The sequence below is a fragment of the Triturus cristatus genome, chromosome 8 (genome assembly GCF_964204655.1).
Source record: "Triturus cristatus chromosome 8, aTriCri1.1, whole genome shotgun sequence".
Lineage (NCBI taxonomy): Eukaryota > Metazoa > Chordata > Amphibia > Caudata > Salamandridae > Triturus > Triturus cristatus.
Window position 1 is genome coordinate 413,504,384 of NC_140591.1, and position 20,669 is coordinate 413,525,052.

The 20,669-nt window shown below is 42.2% G+C and overlaps 1 protein-coding gene across 3 annotated transcripts in view; it reads left to right on the forward strand.

Moving 5' to 3' along the window:
- AKAP11 (A-kinase anchoring protein 11) overlaps positions 1–20,669 on the forward strand; it is a 245,571-nt gene that overhangs the window by 166,363 nt on the left and 58,539 nt on the right. For 2 of the 3 annotated variants that reach the window (XM_085621811.1, XM_085621810.1), the window contains exons 11-12: positions 5,939–6,022; positions 13,177–13,223. In XM_085621811.1, the coding sequence (XP_085477937.1) occupies positions 5,939–6,022; positions 13,177–13,223 (131 nt within the window). The remainder of the gene's footprint in view (positions 1–5,938; positions 6,023–13,176; positions 13,224–20,669) is intronic. The other variant, XM_085621812.1, reaches the window with a different exon arrangement.

Here is a 20,669-nt window from a genome sequence, read left to right on the forward strand (position 1 = left end):
TGACAGTTAGTTTCGGTTGCCCATGGACCTTAACCATCCTAGAATATACCACTGAAATGCATGTTTGAGGAACTCCGGGCCAGCTCCATGCAGAGCTTTGCGTGCAAGGCAGAGAGCTCTAAATGTGGTGCACTTCCTGACAGCCAGCCAATGGAGATGTTTAATAGCTTGTACGACCGATTGATGTTTGGGGATTCCAGTAAGCAACCTTTCCGCTGCATTTTGCAGAACCTGAAGCTTGTTGAGGGGTTGCTGCTGCATGTTAAGATATGAAGCTTTGCAGTAGTCAATTTTGGAAAGTATGAAAGCCATGATCATCGTTTTCTGGAGTTGTCTGGAATAAAAGGAACCAAGACCGTATGGGGTATTCGCTCCACTTTGCTGCCTAACTATGGACCTGATCTCATCTGTGGTTTGATTAAGGCGGTTTTGGTACTATCACCACTTCTAAAATCCATATTGGATGGTGTCAAGTAGCTGGTGGTCAGACAGGAATTGTGTTATCTGAAGATTAATGGGCTTTTCTTTTACCTTGGCTGGAAAAGGTAGCAAGAGATTGGCCGATAGTTATTTGGATCATTGGGATTCAGATTAGACTTTTTCAGCAAGTGCATTATGGAAGCTTTTTTACATATTGTGGGGAAGACTCCTAGTTCCAGCATGCAGTTGAAAATGTTAATTAGACGCGCTACCACAGTTTCTGCAGCTTGAATTGTAATCGATGGGGAGCAGGGGACTCCAATTTGGTAAATCTGATGAGGGAAGTAACCTGTAGTAAGAATAGTGAAGAGAACTTTGAGACCTTAGGGAAGTCCTCCTCTGAGAATGAATAAAATGAACTTACTGCACCTAGGGAAGAATGTTGATTGAACTTGTTAAAAATCTAAACCTCTTTTACCAGGAAGAACTTATCCAGGGTCTCACAGAAGGTTTGGCTAATATTTCTGCTAATATTCATGGGAGGCAAGACCAGGTTGGATACCACCCTGAAGAGCTCTTTAGTTCTCAGCAGCCGCAATCTTTTGCATGAAATAATGTTTTTTCTTTAAGCAAGAGATTTATAGTAACTTAAGCAGATTTTATATTTTCTCTTACTGCAAGGTCATAGTCCTTCCTCCAGAGTCTCACCTGTCTTCTACATGCCTGTTTCTGTAGCCTAAGGTTCTCAGTGAACCAGGGAGCAGAAGGTAGTTTCCTACTAGAATTATACTTTTTCTGAGGTACAATGATAGCTATGGTCGACTGAATCCATTTGGTGTGGTTTGAGGAGGAGTGTTCTAGGGGGAGGCATAATATCTAATAGGATTTTGTTCGGGGTCTCACCTTGAACTTTATTCCAGGCATGGGTATTAATCTTTTGGTTAAGGATTTTTCCTGAACTGGATTTTTGTTTGCCCTTTATGTCAAACAGAACTGTGTGGTGGTCGGACCAGGTTAAAGGAATTAGGTCTTTCATAACCACAAAGTTATTTGAGAACACTCCATCTAATGTATGGCCAGCTATGTGAGTGGGATTCTTAACTTATTGAGACAATCCTAACCCTTCTAGTGCTTCATTTAAAATTCCCTTATCGCTGTCCTCAAGGTTTCATTGGTCAATCCATTACTCAAGGAGAGCGCCTATGTGTTTAATAAAAGTGCTTCAGGGTCCTGAGGAGGCGATAGACTAGTACGCCCCGAAAAGATTGATTGTTAGAAAGTTGGACCATGAACTGGAAAGCTTTATATTCGGATGTAGGTACTTGTTTAAAGACTGCAGACAACTCAACTCTGAGTAACAGGCCAGGCCCCCTCCTCGTTTGAAAGGTGTGTCTACATGATGGAGTACAAAATTAGGGGTAGGGAGGTGGCTGCCACTAAATTGGGTCTTGACAGTTGATCAGCCCAGGTTTCAGTGACCCAAGCGATATCAAGGTGATGACGTTCCATGAATTCCTGGTATTCAAAGTGATGTTTTATAAGGTATCTGGCATTTATAAGAGTGATTTAACAGAATTGGTGAGGGAAGGCGTGCAACCAATAGTCATTCACCTGGTGTATTCATTAAATATAGTGTTTATCCAGGTGATAGTCCCCACAGTTTAAGCAAGAAATGATTTCATCCTTGGCATCTATAAGGGGCTCAAGACACAAACATCTTTAGCTATTACCTTTGCCAATCAGACCCAGGAGCACATCTGTGGAGTAGGTTAAGGTCAGTGCGGCATGAAGGCTGAAACGGTCAGGGGGGCTGGCGCTGAGCACGGTCCAAGTGCTGACGGGCGTAGTTTGGGTTTGCCTGTGGCGCGCCAGTGGTGCGGACGCGCTACAAGACGCATTAAATCCCCCTGAGGATCGGTGAGTGTGGCATAGAATGCCTGTGCTGTACAGAGCAAGAAAGGAAACGTGTAAGGGAGAAAATGAAAGTAAAACCAGGTTCCAGCAGTGTGTCGGTGCTGGCCATATAGCTTTAGGAATAACTTCTGACGTCATTCTGGCGTCAGCCGAGTCCAGTGACCCTGCTGGCGATTCGAGAGCTTAGAAGTTTTCTGGATCTAGTCTGACTCCTTCAGATTGTGCTACCGGTGAGGAATCTGCAGGTACATAGAGTATCCACCAAAAAGATTGTTACCGTAGATAAATCATTTTTTGTTCTTCTGTTGACAGACTTTATAATGCTCAGTATCTCAATAAATACCTGTGGGGAAAATTACTGTTTGACTTAGTCTGCGCTGTAGTGCATTTTGAGTTTAAGGAAAAGAAGAATAGCGTATAACGTTCTGAGACCAACACTAGATGACAGGAGTGTGCTTAGCATGGTTATCTACAGCGCTACAAGCCCCAAAGTGATTATTACAGGTTAGTAACCTTTTCCTTATTAAACTTGTCTGTGGTCGAAGTCTTAAATATGCCATTCTTAATAATTAAAATGGAGGTACATCAATCAAGTTACTGGTTTATATACAAACTGTAAGCTTGCATCATTGGAAGCAGGTTGCTCTGTCTTCTATGGAAGAAAATCAGACTTGAGGCACAAATGAGAACATTTAGTGAAATAGATCGGCTAGCAGTATGTTAATGGATCAGGGGGTCATGGCATTTGAGAAGTACCGAAGTCTTCTGCCCACTGTTCCTGTGATTAAAAGGGCCAGCTGGTAGGTGTTCGAACAGGTGTGCTCTAGGGAAAAGAAGCAGCCCCTCATAACCTAGCCTCTTATTTCCTTTTTTCTTTTACAGTAATGAAAGGTCCATTCATAAATAGAACCTGACAAAACAGCTGTAGGCAGTGTCTACTGTTTTAATAAAGGGGAAACTGAGACAATAAAATCAATTTCTTGATTCCAGGAGGCAAAAGGGAAAAGTGCAGACCATAAAACCAGATCTTAAGTCATTAAAAGGCCATAAACCTTTTGTATTATATTTAGTTAGATTGTGGCTGCCTCTACAAAGAAAGGCTGACTTTTCATCTAGAAATAGCAGAAAAGTTATATCATAGAAGGGGTAGGGGTGGATTTGGATCGTGGCTTACAGCCCTATCATCTCCTGAAAATTTTATAGACAAAACGCAAAAATGAACTTCTGATAGAATAGAAGAATTGAGCACTGTTAGTTTTGATCAGTTGAGTACATTTCATAATAATTGTGGGTTATGCATGGAAGATTGATAAGCTTAGCTTTGCATCTTTTTGTTGCATTATAAAACATTCTTTTTACTCATACATCAGGTTTCCCCCATTCCAGACGTTTAGAAACTGCTATAGCTTTGTGGTGGAACTGGAGGCTGTTTAGAAATAAAACACTGTACAACTGTTATGTTAATGGCTCATCACACTGTTTGGCTTGCCTTACGCCCTCCTCAGAGTATTATTTTATAGTCTTCCTAATTCTGCTCTAGGTTTTTCTGCTATCTTTTCTTGAGTACTGTACCTATACAGTACTCAAGTACTGTTCCATGCCTAAGGGTCTGCTTTTCCATCTATTGCAGGTTGCGCTTCTCCTTATCCTGCATAAGTGGCCTCCATTTCTTACTTTCTCTTTCGCAACAGCCTTAATTTCACACTTTAGCTGAAATTCAGCTGAGGTTCTGGAGTTAGCCTCATGTTGCTTGTGTTGCCTTCTTGCACGACTTCTGTAGATGTGTTACAAGAAGAGGATGTTTTTTATATAGTAGGGTAGTCTGGGACTGTGGGAGATGGCTATGGGACCAAGTACCTCCCACAGTAGGAGATTGAAGGATTCAGATACTGGTAAGAATGAATTCACTGGTAAATAAAGGATATTTCTCCTTTCTAGCAACAGTTATGCCTTCGATGTTCAAATTGTGATAAAATGAGTTTTTAAATATCCTTTAGATCAGATGCACACACCAGGCCCAGTTTGCACAAACACCTGCTAGAAGTCAACATTGACATATTTTGAATCTCAGCCTGGCTGTTACAAGCTTCGTCTGACCTCAGCCAAAAGTGGCTAATTATTGCTAACGCCTTTGTCAAGTTTCTTCCTCAGGGTCATCAAACTTGCAAATTCTGCTCATGAAAAAGCTTGAAAATAAATCTAAAACCAATAACAATACAGGTGGTTCATTGCGCATCATGATCACCTTCCAGTATGTACTTGGTACCTCGTGCTCTTTGGCTTTACCAAGCATATCTCCATCTGTTTTCTTCACAAACATTACATTAAAAAGGAAAAATATCATAATAGAAGAGTCACCAAGGTTTCTTGGTCTTGCTAAGTTCTGACTAGCTTTTCCCAAACATTTGATTCGTTGCTGCCCAGTTCATAATATTAGAGTCAAACTCTATTTTTCTATACCTGGGAACATGAGTTTGTCTAGACCCTGTAGAATCCAAACATTACTTGTTCCTGCCAATGACAATAAAGAAAGGATCCTTTTATTTTGACATAATTCCTCTTTTTTTCTTATGCTCCTGTTAAAATGTGTCCTCCACCTCTGGGTCTATTCTGGCTTATGGCCTCCTGATCTAACTGCTCACTACCTGAGAGCTATATAGCTATGCAAGTTTAGACATGAAAAGGAAGGCCTTTAACCTGATTTCCAGACCCTCTGTCTCTATCCTTGCCTAGAGGTACGAACCTGGGAGTAGTTTTTTTGACGATGACCTCCATGTGATGCCCAGGTTCAAAAGATATTGTCATCTCGCTTTGTACCTTATGCAAAAAATATTATACCTGTTGGAACATACACTATGGTCTCTGTGCATGGATTATGCAAGTGGCATATATGTCCGCCCTGATTTGTAGAATGCTAAACTACAGAAAATATAAATATGTTCTTAAGACCACTATTGAAGCTGTGGAAGCATAACCGCAGCTTGATGGTTCCTCCATTAGCTTTAAGTAAAGCAAATTGTGCACTGTTCTTCCTGCTGTAAGACCGGTCCCACCAGACCTACTCAAAATCACCTGGGAGAGGGGGTGTTTTTCATTTTTTGGGGTCCAAATTATGGACTAATCTTCCATTCAGGATCTATGTAACTGAAGAACACATCTAAATCGTAGAATTCAAGACTTTTCATTGAAGCCTTTTTTTCTGGGGTTTTTTCTGCTTAGATTTCCAAACGTCATGATGCCTTTGGGTGATGGTAGTTTTTCTATAAAGAACTATTAAATTATATAAATACATGTGCCATAGTGTCCACCCAGTGTTTGAGGTTTTGCTACTTGTCTCCACCTATTTTTTTCTGGGGACAGAGAACTATAAATACCATAAAGGTAAATTGATTACTGTACTTGGATTGAAAATCAAACCAAATACTCTGTGATGTTTTAAAAAAAATCAAACAAGCATGTACGGTAGGTTATTGTTCTCTTTAAGTAGTACCTCTGTCCTTATTGTTTTTAACCCAACATGGAAATGTGTGATCCGCGGACCTCTTGAGGGGTTGTTCTACTTTGTGAGCTATTGTTCAGCTCTGTTCTTTTCTTCCCCTGGCAGTAATGGTAACAGCAGTAGCTGGAGCAGTCTTGGTTTAGAAGGGGATATGTATGAGGAGAATATATCCTTTCCACCATCAGACAGGTTGGTTTAGTCCAGGAACTCAAGCTATTGGGGTTCTCCTAATTATTGCATGATATCCACGGTTTAGCAGAAGGGTGTGTTACATCAATAGAAATGCCTCCAATGCTTATGTTATGCAATTTGGAATACATTTGTTCTTGACTGCACATTTCAATGAATCCATTTTACATTGTTCAAATGTCTTTATCATTTTAATGGTTATTTGACTTTTTGGTGCATGCTGTTATTTTTGTGCCAGAATACTCCAGATGCCTAGCTTGAAGATTATCAAAGCTTGCTTACTACAAGATTTCATTTATCCAAAAAAACTTCCAGATGACATTAGTTACCACCCAGGCCTAGATGGGCCATGCGCTCAAAGGACAATATCTAAAAATGGAACTTGGTTTGCAGAGGCAAAATATCGTAGACAAGGGTTTACCAAGGCATATGTTTTTTGCGTCTTTATTTTCATTGAACTTTTGTTTTAGAAAACTAACACTAGAACAGCAAGTCCGTATTTTACACTTTTGTCTGCTTTAATTTCAGAGTTAGCAAGAAAACATCCTCACCAAGGTTGCAAGCCCTGCCGTTAGTTGTGAGAAAGAACTATGACTCATTGACCATTACCCATTCCTAACAATGTACATCAATCACCTTTAACAAGTCAGTTGTTTGAACAGGATTTTGATGTCTATCAAAATATATATATTTATTTTACTCTGACATTTTAGTGCACCATGTAGTTCATAGTTTGCATTCCAGAAACCCCTCTAGGTGTCATTTGTAAGTTTGGAAACAGTTGAAATAAGTAAAACCCAAGTTCAGGCAGCTTATATTAAAATGCCATCCCTGCTCATGTGAAGCACATTTTTTTTAACATGAATAGTAAATCTAATATGAGACCGGAGTTCATTAACTTAGGGATAATATTATATTGTGGAATTTACCATAATCTAAAATAACTGTTTTTCCCCAGTAGAAGGGAAATTCAAAGAGAGAAATAGTTGGACTTTTTAGGGATGTAGTAATTGCAAAGGAAAGATTGTTGCAAAAGAGAGGGCGAGAAGGATGCAAAGTAAATTAAGATGCTCTTTACCCCTCATATTAACTCACATCCTAACAGTCTTAAGTACAATATGCAAATAAAGTGACTTCCAGAAACTTAAGCTTCTCTGTGTTGACCACATGCCTTCATAACTTTTAGAGGAATTGTTATTTATATTTGTCTCAAGTAGATTCACAGTTTATAATGGTTCCTCACCCAGGTATTAGTGCACAATAAACTGCCATTCACAAACGATCTGACAATATCTCTTGCATCTATAATGTTGCCCTAATTCGTACCCCAGGTGGAGTTGGAATACACTGTCTCCTCTCTCTGTCACTTAACAGTTTTTTCCAGTTTAGATGCATTTCTTATGAGATGACAATGTTTTTCTTAGTGCAGCTGCCGTTATATTACTGTATTCTGTAGTGCCTGATCATTACTCAGTAAAGCTAGTTTCCTTCTGCTTCCCACATGCCACCATCTGCATGGCTGCCTAGCCTTCCACACTCAGGCTGTACAGATAATATTGATTCAAAAGAACTTAACACTGCAGCAGCGTAATATCTACCATAGTCTTGCCCTCTATTATAATAATTATTAGAACTGGGTGCAGCAACCTATATTTAATGCCCCTTTGTCATAATTGATGTTTTAAGGCCAGGAGTCTCTTGATTTTTAGATTTATTTCAGTGATCAAGTCTGCTAGCATGTATATTTTATTACCCCCAAATGTACAGAGCTCATTCTTCTTTCCTGCCATGATAACTTATTCTTTGCTTTTTCAATATGAGGCAAGCGATAATGGGTCTGAGTGTATTGGCTTTCTCCATTTGTTGTGCTCTCACTTGATGGGCTATCTGGAACTCTAAATCTGGGGAGAATTCTGTGCGTTGGAGGCAGGAGGGAAACAGAGTCAAAATTTCTTCAATTGCACCTTTCTCAGTCCCTTCTAGGATCCCACGGAAGTGACCATTGTTGTGTCTTGCTCTGTCTTCCGAGTTGGTTAACTTTTGACATAGGTGCCAGATGTCTTGCCCTGCCTGGAACTTTACCATATGAAGTTTGGTAGGGTTCTATTCACTTATCTGTCTAGTCAACATATGTACTGTAAAGTGATGATTGATCTGCCAGGCTGAATGAGAGCCCTCTAATGTAAGGTGCACTGCAAATATACATTTTCTAAACCCCTCCTATTCCCCAAATCATGTCTCTGCGGTTAGTCATTATTGTGATGGCAAAGCCTCATTAGGTTCTTGATTACTCTCACATTTTGAGTAAGAATACAATGCTCCCAGATTAATTTTGTCCTGATGGTTACCTTCAACTACCCTTAAGACTGAAATACTTTTGACACACAAGTGAATCGGTGTTAGGCTACTGTGATTTGGTTGCTAACTGGAATTCATAACCTTTACGTCCAGGTCAGTTCTGTAGTTTGTCCTGTTTCCTCTTTCTACTTTTTTAATAAATAAATGTTTCATACATGCTAGGATTATGAGACTCTGGAGTTATTCATTTTCCTGGTTCCTTGTATGCTAATGATTACCTATTGTAGGCGTATTTGCGGGTTGTTATGTGAACTCACTGCTGTTATCTCTTTCAGTATTGTCTCCGTTGTGATTTCAGAGTTTTTTCTGGTCTGCGGAGTGTGAGATTGTTTGGCCGGAGTCACTGCTTCAGTGAATAGAAGCTGTTGCAAGGTGTGTGAAGTAGATAGAGTATTCTTTTTCCCCCTTGTATTCTAAATGGGTCATTTACTAGTTGAATAAAGCGCAGGCACATTTAGGATGCATGTTCTGAGGAGTAGGGTAGTGGTTTGTGCCTCAAATTCAAGTTTTTTCTAGCCAACAGGAGTATTCTTACTGTTAACATATTCCATATTTCCATTCTTCCCTCTGAGTTTATGTAATGTGACGTAATCACAGGCACTTCTCAATGTGGAGGTTGTTAATATCCCTCTTTTCTCTGGGCTTGTTTTAATTAATGTGGGGTCATATAGTGTTGTCACTCCAGGTCGCACAGGGTAAATGTTCTTTATTGTGGGTTTTAGACTTGCAGTGCAGTTTCTTCAGTGAATATTTGCTTTATTCTTCTTCTGGAGGTAACTCCATTTGTTTCCTTACTATTTTATTCCACACATTGCTTCTGCCGATAGGTGCATAGTTCTCATGTTATTTGTAGAAGGCTCATCAGCAGTTAATTGCCAGTTATCTCAGTTCCGACCTAAGCTTACGTCTCTTGCTGATCAGGCCAGTCCTTATTCCTGCATATTCCAGGGGTGAGGAACCTTGTCGTCTTCCCAGTATTCCAGTTAGTTATAGAGTCGATTGGGCAGTCTCCTTTACTCAGAATGTGGAGTAGTCAAGAGCTCAGCTGCTCTTGCTTCACGATCTCACCGCTTTCAGTCCGTGGTTGAGCTCCACAGTCTTTTGTTATTTCCCTGTAGGCTCTCCACACTGGTCAGAGGAAGTCTGACAGTCTTCCTGTGCTGCTTCTCTGTTTCTTTGCCCTTCTGTTGTCTCAAGCATATCTTGTGCTGCACCTATCCAACAGCTCAGTGCTTTTCAGTTCCCTTTCTTCAGTGTTCTACGTAGTGGTGGGCTTCAGAGATGTAGGTACAGGACCTCGCTGAGGGTGTGTTCCTAGCAGCATGTGAGTGGTCTCAAATTAATCCTCTCCACTTCTGGAATTTAAAAGAGCTGTTTCCAGTGGCCAGTGGCGCTGCCATACATCATAAGAGCCTAATTGAGTCTGTAGGCTTCATGGAGAATTGCTGACCAAATCCCCACTTCTCCCTCCCAACCATCCTACATGGACTCTCTTAATCCTCCTCAACCTAGGGCACTCAAACCCTACTACCCAATATCCATAAATTATAGTTTCAAACCCATGTGGGTGTGCACTGTTCTTAAAATAAACTTCAGTAAGTCCATAATCCAAGCTCCTATGTACCAGCTTTAGCTGTGTAGAGGCATTTTTCCTTGTCCCCCTACTGAGCTAATTTGGCTGTCATGTGTACCGGTCTCACCTGCATACTTCTATGTTTTGTCACTTTTCACCCTATTTTGATGCCTGCATCTAAATTGTGATTTTTTGCCCTTTTTTCAGTGCTGCTTCTCTTGGTGTGATGTCTGGGACTTTCATTCATTTAACAATACTTAGCTGCTTCCCACCTCTCATAGTTCTACACATCAAATGGATCAATGTCTGATGTGCCTCCGATGCCTTGCTGGCCTCCTATCGCTTTGTCACCATACCTCTGTACAGTCTCCAGTCATCTGCCGATATCCTATGCTTGCTGGAGCAAGGAGTAGTTTTGTAAATAAACTGTACTCTGCATCATGTCGATATACGATTTGTTGGGTGCATAAGTATTTTTAACATTCAACAGTTACAAATTACTTTACTTTTCGTATCAAATCACTTTTTTGATTTCAGGACTTGGCATTTCAAGGACACTTCTGTCTTTGTATTGAGCTTTTCTGACTAGTTGCCTCCTGGATAGTCTCTGAGTAATACTACAGTTTGGCTAAGAAAACCTTGGAGCAGTTCTGGCTGGAAGGAAGGTCAGTGTTCATAGGGCGGTCAGTGTTCATAGGGCTCTCAGAAATCTTTGAATAGAAAAGTTGTTTGGTAGCTCCTTGGATCCCACATGGTTTTTTGAACTGCCATGAGTAATTCCTTTCTGGTATCGTTTATGGTTTCGAGTTGACCCACAACCCAAACATTATTCCTGTTAGAGAGATCTTTAATATCTTTGATCTTGTATTGCAAGACTTCAACTTGGGCCATTTACCTTTGTATTTAAAATTGCAATCTGCAATTATTCTTTTCTCCAGTATACTAAACTTGAACTTCATTTTTGTAATTTTCTCTGTAAATTTGTCCAGTGGATCAAGTTTACTTCTTCCCCCAATTTACAATAGTGAATTTTGAGCATGTGTGCTGATTTCTTCCTCTTCCCCTTCTTGTCAGTTCTTCTCCGTTCCTTCATCCTGTTCCAAAACATACATCAGAATGGAGTTAAGTAAATTCTTGAATTGATCATGAAAAACAATAGCCTGTAGTATGAACTTTCTCCACTTGGAAAATCCCATTCATAGTGATTATTACATCTGTTAGGAGTATCATTAACTTCAGGCCTTTAGACTCCTCGGGCATATGCTATTTTTCAAATAGTAAAGCATTTTATTGGCATAATGTCTAGTTTGTGTTCAAGGTTCTTTCAATTGTTCTTCCTGCCCATTATTTTTGAGAACAGTAAAGAATCAACTAACTAAGATTATCTTTTATTGGAAATCTGGTGATTTTGGACATTTGCCACTTTCAATAAACCAGCACCTGGTTGTCAATGCCTTTAAAGTGGACCATAATTTTTTGGGGGCTGGTATCCATTTATATAAACTAAAATGAAATTGCAGAAGGCCAATGTGAGGAAGAAGGTTCTCTGAGTTTGTGAAGGCTCATTCTCAACCTTTCATTAATAATAACCTTCATATAATCATGGTTTTCAAATTGCAGTTTATTGCCCTAACAATTTTTGTGTTGACTATTTCCATGACCTGATAATGGACTGCAGTTAAGCATGACAAATAGCGTGAGGCACCATAAAGAAAATGCTTTTTTTTCAGGTTGATGAGGAGTTGCATTGTTGCTGTTTTCTGTACCACTAATATGAGGGTATTTTATTTTAACATTTGCATTACACTTTTGTATGGGTAGCGTAGCTTTGGTTTACTTTACTAAATAGTCACATTTAGTTATTTTGCTTCGGCCAAATGTCATCAGTCTTTATGATATTACTTCTGCCCAGTCCTTTGCAGATCTTATTGTAGAAATAGTAAAATTTGTGTTTCTGTGAGCTGTTTGTTAGATGCCTTCAGGGTGATCATCTAGTCTATCCCAAGCTGTGAATCAGAATGCACCATGGTGAAGGTAGCCAAAAACGTAGGAGTTCAGTTTGACACAGCTCTCTCCTTCCAACCACACGCACTGACAGTAGCAGGTGCCTGCTTTAACCTTCCTAAGTCATTAAAAAAAATAGTTGATCTCATCCCCATCACCGCGAGGAAATCAGTAACGGTGGCACTGATTCTCTTGCACCCGGACTATTGCAACAGCCTCCTGGCGGGAGCCAATAAACAAACACTAAAAAAACTACAAGTTGTCCAAAACGCGGCGGCTCGTTTAGTACTAAAACTGCCACGCAGGTCCTCGGCATCCGCAGCCTTAAAAACCCTTCAATTGGCTCCCATTGCACAAGAGAATACTATTTAAGATTCTCTTAATCACATTCAGAGACTCACTTAAACTGGGACCAAAGTATGTCTCAGCCAGATTCACCCCATACATCACGACCAGGACACTTAGGTCCTCGTCAGCAAACTTCCTCAAACCCCCTGCTTTAGATATAAAACAAAGGGAGGAAAACAGTGGCCGCAATGGGCACCAAAGCCTGGAATCTTTTGCCAACCCATCTGAGATTGCTAAAAACAGAGACACAGTTTAGGAAGGAACTGAAAACTTGGATCTTCGGACGAATTCTGCCTTTCCCCCATCTAGGCCCCCGGGGCCTCATCTCACCATCCTCCAACCAGCGCCAGGATTCTCCTTTCGGAGCGACAGTTTGCGCTCTACAAATTCAATAATCAAATCAAATCTTTAATACTTTGCAAACCCACGCAGCCATAAGTTTATTTTTCATAAATTTCTCTGTATATTATAGTAGAGTAGTCCATTGAACCTTACTCTACACATGAAATAGGACATACACAGTATGGCATACACCAAGAGCAATCCTTCAGCATACTTCTGACAAACTTGTTCTCCAGGAAACATCTTTCAGAATCTGGCTGCTTCCATCTTTTTGGAGTTACCTGTATAACGTGAGGCCCTTTAAATTGTCACTACATTTTAGTGGCACTACAAAATCTTAAAATTCGGAAATGTTGTATGAAGCAAAGCTTTGCCAACCCCACCCACCCCTGTTGATTTGGAAGCTTTTGTATGATTTCTCATTCATTGTCCATTACGTGCCGTGAAGGCAGTTCATTGATTGACCGACTTATAACAGAGTGTTGTTATATACTTTAAAAAGACATGCTCTTTTGTTTTTAACATTCAGTGATGGAGCTGAAGACAGAGATGAAGAGATGAAAGGTGCTGCGGAAGGTACTGCTGCTTTTCATAACTTATGTGTGCATATGATTTGCTGTGCTTTTTTCTTTATGCATGTACTTTAGCTGCTACACAATGGCATTACGTCTTAAAGCCACATTTCAAGATCCCAGATTTATAACCTGTAACTGTACCCCTGAGTTACATGTAGGGACCCTAAGGCTATGCTGAGAAATTAGTAATCTGAAGTTCTACATCCATTCCTCTGGTAATTCCTAATTTTCCCCATGGAGTTTCAATAAAAACTACATCTTTACTGCAGACTTTGTTATTCCAATGGGGCCGGTAACTTCAGCTACCCACACAATCTAAATTAACAGGGCGGTCATAACCGAGGCCTTAGTTTGCATGACTTAATTTTATCTAGAACTCTAAGAATACACTTCACATAATATTTGACATTAATTTTAAGTTTTCGCATGGTCTCAATGTCAAAATAACCTTGTAAAACACTGAAAGAGAAAATATTTATGTATTTTCTGTTATGATTTGAATGTGAAGATAGGGTTTAAGTATTAATTTTAGTTTCCCTTTCCCTTCTGTAGTGTGGCATTTTTTTATCTTGTTTCTCCTTCGTTGCTGGTTCATTGCTAAAACTATTCACCATACTTGCCAGCTTTATTTATTGGTTGTTCATCTAAGACTGTTTACCACCTTCATTCCCATTCCACCATGCCTCTTTTTGATGTCAGAGAAATGGGGCCTGCAGCCAACCGACTACCTGCACAAAGGTGCGCACTACTTGTAAGATATACTGACGTTTAACACCAATTTACCAAAAAGTGAACTTGCATTTCACAATCAATTTTTAATACAATGCTTCTTGAATTCAATCGTGGAATTGAAGCTTATTATGCTTTACATTGATACAAAACACTATACAAATGACATCTTAACTGTGTATGATACACAACTCAATTTCCGTGTCATACAAAAAATAAAATGAAAATAACATCAGCCCAATGCATTTCGGGACTGGCGTCCCTTCGTCAGGGGCACATATGACGTGAAACTAGTTAGATACTTGATTTACAAACATCTTGACAAACCAATAATGCGACGTTAGCTCCAATCGTGAACAACCTTACCAAAACAGCCACGTTGAAAACGACTATCTCTTGGAGCCCTTTCCGAGATAAACCGCAGTTCTCGTTTTACCAGAAAGGATGCGCTCATATGTGCCCCTGACGCTGCAATGGTTCCCCCCACTGTTTGGGTTAAGGGTGCCATAAGCTCAGATGTTATCCTGCAAGCTATTCACTCCACGGAAGGGGTGCTGGTGACTAAAATAGGTGAGGTCTTGCAGCTTACAGAGGCTGAAACCTGTATTTCAGAACTTGAGGACACAGTTAAAAACTCTGCAGCAGGTGGTCTGGAGGTTGCAGGGGTCATCCTGGGGAAATGTTGGCCAGATTCAAAGATGCGGAAGGCTACTTGAGGTGCAATAAACTCCGCATTCTTGGTGTTCTCAAGGGTGTGCAGAGGCCTCGACCTGAAAGTTTCTTGGAGAACTGATTCCACACCTTACTACCAGAAAACCAAGTCTTGACGTGTTTTCTGATCAAACATGCCCAACGCTACCTAGTCCAGAAGCCACCGCCCAGAGCCCTTCTCGGCCAATGATTTATTGCTTCCTTAACTACTGGGACAGAGACTTAAAACTTTGTAGTGTGTGAGAGATGGGGGAGCTGAATTCTGATTCACACAAAATCCTCGTCTACCCCGGCTGCACCAAACTGGTCCAAACCCAGAGGAAATCCTTTGAGAAAGTCAAGCAAAAACTGCATGCTTTGAACCTTAAAAACATGCTTCTATTCTGAGCCTAGCTGAAGGGGAAATTCCAGGGGAAGGCTTTGTTTTTTGATCAGCTCGACTGGGTCTTGGAGGGGATAGAGGAGCACTCTCGTCTACACCCTGGAGCAGGCCATTAGAAGAGAGAGTTCGATGGGGGCTAGGGAATGGCTTGGCTGCAGAGTGGACACAGGCGAGAATGGCACTGGTACACCCATTCTATACGTTGCTGGGATGATGGGTCGGTGCCGGTGGGTCAGGTGGCAGATCGGGACCATGAGACAACAGACACTGATGACAACAGACTAGCAGCATTGCCAGATGTGGCCGCAGCAGTCTGACGAGCCTCCGATTTGAAAACAACCTAACCTGATGGTGTGGCATCCCTTTCTTTGAGCCGCTACTCCCTTAGACTTTAGTTAGTTCTTTCTAGTCTAGTATGTTTGTCTGGGTGTGTATGATGTTGGCTTGACAAGTGCTTCAGGGTTGGAAGTATGGGTTGGAGGGTTATTTAGGGGGGTTATGTGATGTTTCTTACAGAGATTTCTCAGTTGGCAGCAATTCCAAATATAAGACTATATGATCTGATAAATAGTAATGCTGCAGAGGGGTGTCCCAAGACAATTTAAAGTGCTGACCTCGAGCATTAATGGCTTACTCACAAAATTGAAAGAGGGGCTGTATTGACTTATGCTAAACGTCATGAGCCTGATGTCCCTATATCCTGAAGAGACGCATCCTATTGGAACCAACTATACTTCCACGGGCAACACAATTACACATGGGTTTATCATTCCAGGTTCACTTGGGGTTCCAAGGGGGGACTACAGGACTCTTTCATAAATCCTTACCTTTTGTGACATACCATGTGCATCATGACCAATTGGGTTGTTTCGTGGTTATTGAGGGTACGCTGGAAGTATTGCCATGGGTCTTTTGTAAAATATATTCCCCCTCCACATTAATTGTCTGCACGGAGCAGAGCTAGCTGATATCTTCTTATGCTTTACAAAGGATGTACAAGTAGTGGGGTGAGCATCATTACTTGGCAGATCCTTGGACACTAACTCACTCTCTGACTTAGAGGACCCAGGCACTAGAGAAGTGGACAGTTTCCTTGGGACAGACTGACATATGTCATGCTAGGCATCTGAATGAAAGTCATTTTACTCATTATTGTGCCTCATATGACAATGCCTCTTGTAGGAGGCTGGCTTAGTATATGGTGCACACTTATTTAGGTGAAGCACCCTGCACTAATCCAGACAACCCTTATGGTGATTTTAGTGGTCATAGACAACTATTGAAAGCTCTCTAAGTGATAGCTGTGGAGAGCAGCCTTCAGGCTTAGTCCAGAAGGAGTGTTATGTAGTGTGGGGTTCAACGAAAAAGAACCACACACTGTAGTTATAAAAATAGTAATATTTATTATACACACTCACCAATAACACATTGGTATATCTGCTACCTGGCGATATAAACACAATACACACAATATTTCAAAAGGAGAACAGGTAAGTAGCACAAATACACAGTGGTCTCCAGGGGGAGACCAAACCATATACTAATAAAGTGGAATGCGACTTGCGACCGAAGTCGAGACTTGACCAAGAAGACTAAGAAGAGCTGGGGACCCAATGAACTACCCAAGGTAAGTACCCAGGAACCCCACGGAGGCTGTGTGCAGAGTGGAAACCCAGCTGCGTACTCAATGCAAGTCAATAGGGAAGTCAAGGTTGCAGTTCTGAAGAAGAAAGACCCTTCCCAGAGGACCCTGAAGAAACCCCATGGAAGGTTGGAGAGTCACCCCACCTGTGGATACCCCAAGAAAAAGGATACCTACACCAGGGAAGCCGGGTGCATAGGTGCGAAGTGACGTTCGAAACCGCCACAGACCACAATGGAGGACTTCAGTGACGATGCCGCTGGCGAAGAAGGTGAGAGAGTCTGGTGGAATCCAAGGATGGATTCTTGGAGCGAAGTACCTGCAGGCAAAAGGGACTGAGTCTATGCCACTCAGGAGTGACCAGGGGACACGGAAGACCAATGACCACCTATGACGGAAGATGCAGGAGAGTTGATGGTGCCCTTGTTGCTGCAGCTGTGAGGACCAGGCAACACCGTGGAAGACCAGGAGCCATTCACGAGCTGTCCCACGTCGGAAGTCGAGAACCAGGGGTTGGTGTACAGCAGGATCACCAACAAGCCTTGGCAGCAACAACAGACGTGGAAAACGAAGAAGGTGCAGTGTCAAGACTTACACAGTCCAAAGGACTCACCAAGTGCAGGAGAGTCAGAGCAGGCTCGAGCAAGCAGAGGAGCCCACTGGAGCCAAAGAAGACCCTCAAGAGGACCCACAGGCCAAAGGCACATGAGTCGCAAATAGACCTCAAGCAGCTCACCTAAGATGCAGGCCCACGGTGCAGAGGATGCGGTGAGGACGAAGATTTTGGCAGGAAGAGATGCTGGAGGCTGGAGCTTCTTAGAGCCCGAAGATCTCTGGAGAAGAGAGTCAACAAGCCTTGGCAACGTTAAGTCGAAGCGGTCCACTGGCGTGCTGTTCCAGCGTTTCTGACGAGGGGTACTGGTCTCAAACTAGGTGAGAAGACAGTACAGGCCTTAAGGGAGTTGCATTACCACCACCTGTGTTGCTGGGTCTTTCGAAGTCTGGAGGACGTCAGGAGCAGCAGACCGGTCAGCTTTGTTATGGTGCCTGCAGATGCAGGGGAGTGACTCTTTCACTCCAAGGGAGATTCCTTTGGGTGTCTTTGATGCCCACAGGCCAGGAGAAGAACCTGGATGAAGCGCAGGCAAAGACGACGCAGAAGACTGGTAGGACGACAAGACCAGGAGCAGCAGGAGTCTTCCCAGATGCAGTCTTGGTTCCCAAAACGAAGTCCAAAGTGCCCAGACGGTATAAGTAGAAGGGGTTTCAGATCTGAATCTTGTCCCACGACGAATCTGAAGAGCCATCCAGAGGTGGGACCTTAAGTACCCAAAGAAAAGGGTTGGGATAATTCAGGGGTCCCTCCCAGAGGTGGGGCTGGACAGAGGGGAGGGTACTCCCATGTCCTTTGTCCAGTTTCGCGCCAAAGCGGTAATCAACGGCTCCCTGAACTATTTTCAACTGGAGTATGCAAGGAGGCACCAAATGTGCCCCTCAAAGCATTCTGATGGTGTTGGCGAGTTCCCCCACCCCACCCCCGCCCCATACTCTAAGTCACGCCTCCCTGTGACAGGAAAACTATTGTTCTACCTTCCCCTGCTCGAGCCTGGCTCAGCAGAAGGATTACAGAATCATGTCTGTGGTCGGTGGCAGCACTAGCTGCTGATAGACCATGAAAGGCTGGTACCGGGAATAAAGGGGGGCTCTCTAGGGGAGTCTCCCAGTACAAGGGATTCTACATCCAACCCGTGAATCGGTTTTGGGGTAGGATTCCAACACGTTTGTTACCAAACATGACTGGTTTTGGTTTAGCCAGTATATAGTTAGACATCTCGTAATTGGCTCGAGGTCCACCATATGTATAAAATGACTGACGATTATCCAGGCTTTGTAAGGGGTGTCCTGCTCATGCAGGGCACCCTGCCACTACTAACCAAGCACCCTCCCTTCAGGATTGAAAGGCCTTAGGGGTGACCTATAGGTTTTAAGTGCGGTGACATCAGATATAAGGAAACTTATATCTGTTGTCAGTGGTGTTTGCACCAGCTCACAAAGGCTGCAATACCAGGCCTGTAGTCACAGTTTGAGTGGTCTACCATGGGTGGCATAATACATGCTGCAGCCAATGGGAGACCCCTGGTGTACCTATACCCTGGGTACCTTAGTACCATATACTAGGGACTTAGAAGGGTACACCAGTAGCCAATTGGGAAGGTACAGACGTACTTCCCATAGTCCAATTTAGGGAGAGAGCACAGTGACTGGGGTCCTGATTAGCAGGATCCCAGTCAGACTGGTCAGAAAACATAATGACACCAGCAAAAAGTGGGGGTAAACATGAAAGCAGATCCTACTTTCTTACACCTCTCATATACATTACGTGCACCTCCTAGCACCTTACATTTCATACACGTCAGGTGCCCGCATCTTACCTTGTGGCCTCACTGACCAGGTGCCCTTTGAACTATGCTTCCCGGACCAGGCCCGAGGGGTAAATGGCGCTCAAACGTCTGGTGGCTTCGAGATGATTCCTTCACTGATTATCTTCTTGAGATGATCAACAACTACTTTTACCATAATAGGTCTTTGGTGTCCTCCCCGAACTGTTTGTGGGAAGCATTACAGATGGTCATCCATGGTAGGGCATAGCTAGAGGTAGAGAGCGTGATGTACGGGATGCATAACAAGAAAGCCTCCGTGAGAGGAAATGTAAGAAGTTATATCTGCCTCTCCGTCCGAGAAAAATCCAGGCCCCAATGACTTTCCCATAGAATTTTACAGAAAGGTTTCTTCCCTCCTGACAACCCATCTACTGAACCTATTTGTAGAAGTGGAACAAACTGGTACACTGCCACCTGGTGCCACCTGACCTTCAACACGCAACTACAATCCTTAAGGCTCGTACATCCCATAGGAATGTGCCTTTTACATGCATAGCTTATTGCTTAATGTCGAGGTTAAAATCCTGTCTACAGTTCTGGCCACTAGACTTGTTGTTGTTGGGTTTATGCCAGGTAGGTACATGAGGCGCTTCCTTTGTGGAATCCAGGTGATTCTGACCCACCTAAATGTCTTCCATGATCCGATGGCACTGCTTTTGATAGATTTTTGATACAGTACAGTGGCTGTTTCTATGGCAGTTGCTGAGCAGAATGATTATTGGTCCTCGTTTTACAGCACTGGCCTCTGCTCCGTACTCACCTCCACCACGAGCACAGGCCTGGGTGAATGGGGGCCTTTCTTCCTCCTTCCCTCTGAAGTGTGGACCCATCATGGTTGTCCATTATCTCCTCTTGCCTTGGCAATTTAGCCTTTGGAGGAGTAGTTCTGAAAAGAGGCACCAATATCAGGCTTCGAGTGACTGAATGGCTTTGAAGACAGAGTTTCGCTCTATGCCAGTGCTTCACAAACTTTTTAGAACTACTATGCAATTTTTTGAACTATAAACGTTTGCAACCCACCTAGCATAACGGACATGATGCGGGAAATTCTTGTAAGGTCACTAAAGCAATGTGTGGTAGTTCACTGTCATTTGCTGACAGCACATTTTCCATTGAAATGGGCAGTAAATCTGCACGGACATACAGTTTTACTGATAAAACTATATTGCACACAAATGATGTGTGGAACTCGTGTATCAGTGAATATTTATCATTTGTGGGTCACCAAATAAAGTGTCTTGATTTGTTTTGATCCTATTAAAATCTTTGCTTCTATCACACTTTAGAATTACAGAAAAAAAGTGCTGTTTTTGCTTTCGCAACTGCTGAATGTGTACACTTAATTTACAGATATTTACATTTTGTTGTGTGTTGCAAAAAATTAGTTCCTACAGCCTTTCTTTCAAACTTCCTGTTATCCCAGCAAGATTCTATCATAATTCACTTTACTTTTGTTTCTCTGACCTGAAAGTGAAACAAGTTTGAAAACACCACTCCCCATGTTAAAAAAATAATAATCAGCAGTTTGTCATTAGTCAAAGC